This window comes from Hipposideros armiger, unplaced genomic scaffold, assembly GCF_001890085.2.
Source record: "Hipposideros armiger isolate ML-2016 unplaced genomic scaffold, ASM189008v1 scaffold_1111, whole genome shotgun sequence".
NCBI lineage: Eukaryota > Metazoa > Chordata > Mammalia > Chiroptera > Hipposideridae > Hipposideros > Hipposideros armiger.
This window is the reverse complement of record NW_017732461.1, coordinates 12,931-17,003: the sequence shown is the minus strand read 5'-3', so window position 1 is coordinate 17,003 and position 4,073 is coordinate 12,931. Positions and strand designations below refer to the sequence as shown.

Here is a 4,073-nt window from a genome sequence, read left to right as displayed (position 1 = left end):
TATTACAATTTTAATACAGTTTTTCCTTTCTTAAAACGTGTATACTTTGTTTTGGCCCCCTCTGCATATTATAGGTATGAGGAGTGGAAGGACTTTTTATTGTTCTTAGAATCGAATGCAAACATATCAACTTATTCTCAAAGTCCTCCATCATTTGAGACCATATTATTTATCTGCTTGTATCTACCTTTCTCCCCACTCCCCAAGGTATCTCTGTTCAATTTAGTTCAGTGAAGAGCTTCATCTTTGTAATCATAGAGACCTGGGTATAAATTATGTCTAAGCCATTTAATTGTGTATCACTTGATACCTGCGAGCCTCAGTTTCCTCAGCTGCAAAACGGAAGCAATAATACCTATGTCTTATGGCTGTCACAAAGATTAAAAAAGAGTAGGTCAGCAATTCATCTAGCATGGGAACTGGCAGATAGTGAGTACTCTCTAAGCCTTCGTTCCCTTCTCTCTCCCTTCAGCTCCCTCAAAAAGACATGTGTACAAAGGGAAGCTGCCTCATACATATCTGGTCTTGCTGTTCCTTTGATTTGAAATGCTCACCATCTCTTCCCTACCACTCTAGATTTTATCCTTCTTTAAATATGCAGTGTAAGCTATATCTCTTCCAGAAAGATTTCCCCACTTTAGCAAGGGCATACTGAATCTACCCTCCGAATGGAACAGCTCTAATGATGAGTACCAAACAATTTACTACTAGGTTACATACTCTTTTATACCATTTTCAAATTTCATATTTTCAAGTTTCATATAAATGAGATTCATGTATAGGTCTCTCAAAATTGACCGTAAGTTCCTTTAGAAGAAGAACTTATTTCTATTTTCTTGATATTTAACACAGTACCTACCACATATTAAACACACAGTCATGCTTAATAAATATCTGTTAACCTACCTTAAAAAAGGAAAATTGTATAGAAAATATGTTACTAAATTAAGTGAAGAGGCTGAAACAGCTTTAAATTTGTATTCATGTACATTCTGTCAGTTACAGAAGCTTTTGCTGAACAAAATATGATCTAAAAATATAAATTATTTTATGCTTAAAAGAAGTCAATCTGAAGGCTGATATTAAAAGTTACAGCCAAGTTTCAGAAAAATACAAAATAATAGGTTTTAATTTTGACTGGTAATATATATTATTTCCAAAAACTTGAGAAAAGAATCCCTTTATGTGGCTGCATTACCTGCCTTTTGCAGTACCCAGAACCTATACCATATCCTTCCAGCTGCAATGAGTGTATATTCAGGGAATGTAACTGAGCCAGGGTTTCTATCATGGCCACATATATGGCTGAGCGCTCTGCTGGGCTAACTCCAGGAATTGTGAAATCACGAAAGATTCGACCCTGTGGAAGCAATTACAACAGATAATTTAAAACAAATCTTGTCTTAATTCTTTGCTGTGTCATCATCTCCTATTGCCTACAAAAGATCAGGGTAACAGTTTTGCAATCAAAACCAATTCTTTGCAGAACATGCTAGAAAAACACACGTGAAACATGTTTAGTGTAAGAGTATATATGCCAAAGGGAAATACAATATACACCAAGATGAGCTTAAATGACAAAAACTACTCTCAAATTACATTTTACAAAAAAAAATTAAAACAATTTGAATTTATTGTTCTTAATGGATTTTCTATTTGGAGTACTTTTCCCCCTACTGACAGGAAGGTTTGGTTAGTCATTACATATAGCTCTTTACTGACACCTAGAGGAAAATTTAAGAACAAGTCAATATGGCCTACGTAGTTATTAATTTGTTCCTAATCTGTTTTATCTCTCCCACATTGTGTGTGTTCAAATTAAAACTAAAGTTTACACCCTTGCAAAAGCAAACTAATTACCTAAAATTTTGACTAACAAATGATCATTTATTAACATTAATTTCATAATTAAAAATAAAAGTGACAAAGTAAGAGAAGTGTTAATTTACCTGCACATGTTCCATCACATAAAATTCTGTTCCAATAACAGAAGCATTGCTGCAGTACAGTAAAGGCTTGGGAACAGGGAATCCAATTGAAAACAAAGCTTTCTGGACTTTAAATTCTCTATCAATCTAAATAGGATGATAGATGAGTAAAAATCAGAAACAGAAATTTAATAACTACTTGTGAGCTAACATTAAGGCTAGAATTCAATTTTATAACGGTATCAACAAATAACCCAGAGGATAATAATTTCCTTATTATTTTCCTTAAACGTAGTCTTAGTGCAATTATTATAATTTAAATTAGTCCAGCACTTAAAAACAATTTAACTAGGGTAAAAAGTAAGGGACATTCATGGGGCTTAATCTTGGCTCTGGTTATATGAAGGCAACAGTTCTTTGAATACAGTATTTCACAGATAGCATCATAAAACATCCCTTTGTTCCCAGCAGTTCCCTGATCACTGGCTCACTCTTTCTCTCTTATGTCTCCCAAGATATAATAATGTGCTTTTAAAAACATAATTTAAATATATAACCAAAGTACAAAATATTTATAAATGAGTAGCACTGAAAATATTCACTGAATGACTATATTTCTAGTCAATTGTACAGGAAGGAATGAAATCTACAAGAGGGCTGGTTGTTGTTCAAGATTAATAGCCTAAAGATAGATTTCAGCCTCAAATCCTTTTTCAAAACCAAAAGGGGGATATGATTCAAGTGAAATTTATCTAAGAAATAGAATCCATTTTCTATTATTTAATAATAATGAAATGACTTTTAAAGGCAATTTAAATTGTTTTTGTGGGTATAAAATGCATTTATTTGTCAACAAAGAATGTATCATTGCATGTGTATGCCATACCTTATGTGCTTTAGGAAGAAGTGGACCAGGTGGTTTCTTCCTGAGTACATATTGTTGAAAGCCTTTCTGGAGATAAAAGGTTGGGTTGGACTGTCCTGATCTAGATAAGAGTAGAGAAATGGTCAATTACAAAGATTATTTACCTTCTTCCCCAAATCCTACTGAAATGTCAGAAGAAACACAAAATGAAAATAAATCCATTTCAATGTTGGAAGGCCAAGAGCAGTGCTACCAGCCAGCATCTCAGAACATGAGTTTTTGTATGATATGAAGCAGAAGGCAACAAATACTGGAACAGCTAGGTTGGTGTTCCCTCATTTACCATTAGAGAGGGAACCCCCTTATGCATCACCAAGATTAGCATCCAAGTACAACTCTCTACAATGGGAATTCTGATGAGCAAGGTGCTAGAGTGCACATCTGGGCCAGGGCAACAGTGTGCCAGGTAATTCACAGACACCAAGGCACTGATTTTTCTCCACCAGGTGAACAGAAATTCTTACACAGAATAAGGAAATACACTCTAGCTACGAAAACTGTCCAATCTACACCTTCATTGACAATATGAGCAGTTTAGAATTATCCAACTTTTAAAGAATCCAACAGCATGAAAGAGAGGTCTTAAACTAAACAAACAGAAGAATCAATCCCCGGGGTAACAGGTAATAGGGAAAGTGAAAAAAATTATTTTTGAAGTTTCTCCCTAGGCCTCCAGCCTCCATGAACAAAGCACAAGAGTTGAGACTGAATGCAGCAGCAGTCCTAGTGTCTACATGTTTCTCCTGCAAGCCAGGCCTATCCTCCCCAGAAATCACATCAAAGAGCATGATCTTGGCATCATCTAATGCTGTGTGAGTGCCTTTTAACATAAGAAAGTGGAGATCATTGCCAATGGTCAGGAAATCGGACCATCTCAAGCTATGTTGTTTATCTTCACACAGGACAATTTCTCCATGATGATGCAAAGAGTCAGGTTGCAATGAACCTTACAAAAACATTTCTTTATGCTAAACATCTGATTAGATGCATTTTTCATAATGTAATCATATATGAAGCCCTGGCCTTTCATAATGGTAAATGACCCAAGTAAAATATAAAGGGAAAAACTAAAAGCTTACCATTTAAGTTACCATATGACCCAGCAACTCCACTCCTAGGTATAGATCCAAGAGAACTAAATGCATGTACACACAAAAACTTGTATGAGAATGTTCTTAGCAGCACTAACCACAACAGTCAAAAAATGAAACAACCAAAAT

At 34.9% G+C, this 4,073-nt stretch overlaps 1 protein-coding gene across 1 annotated transcript in view; it reads right to left on the bottom strand.

Moving 5' to 3' along the window:
- Positions 1–2,940, bottom strand: part of ACAD11 (acyl-CoA dehydrogenase family member 11) — a gene marked incomplete at its 5' end in the record, with an annotated part of 57,619 nt that extends 54,679 nt beyond the window's left edge. The window contains 3 exons of the mRNA XM_019632251.1: positions 1,199–1,360; positions 1,950–2,075; positions 2,815–2,940. Of these exons, the coding sequence (XP_019487796.1) occupies positions 1,199–1,360; positions 1,950–2,075; positions 2,815–2,940 (414 nt within the window). The remainder of the gene's footprint in view (positions 1–1,198; positions 1,361–1,949; positions 2,076–2,814) is intronic.
- Between the last annotated feature and the right edge of the window lie 1,133 nt (positions 2,941–4,073).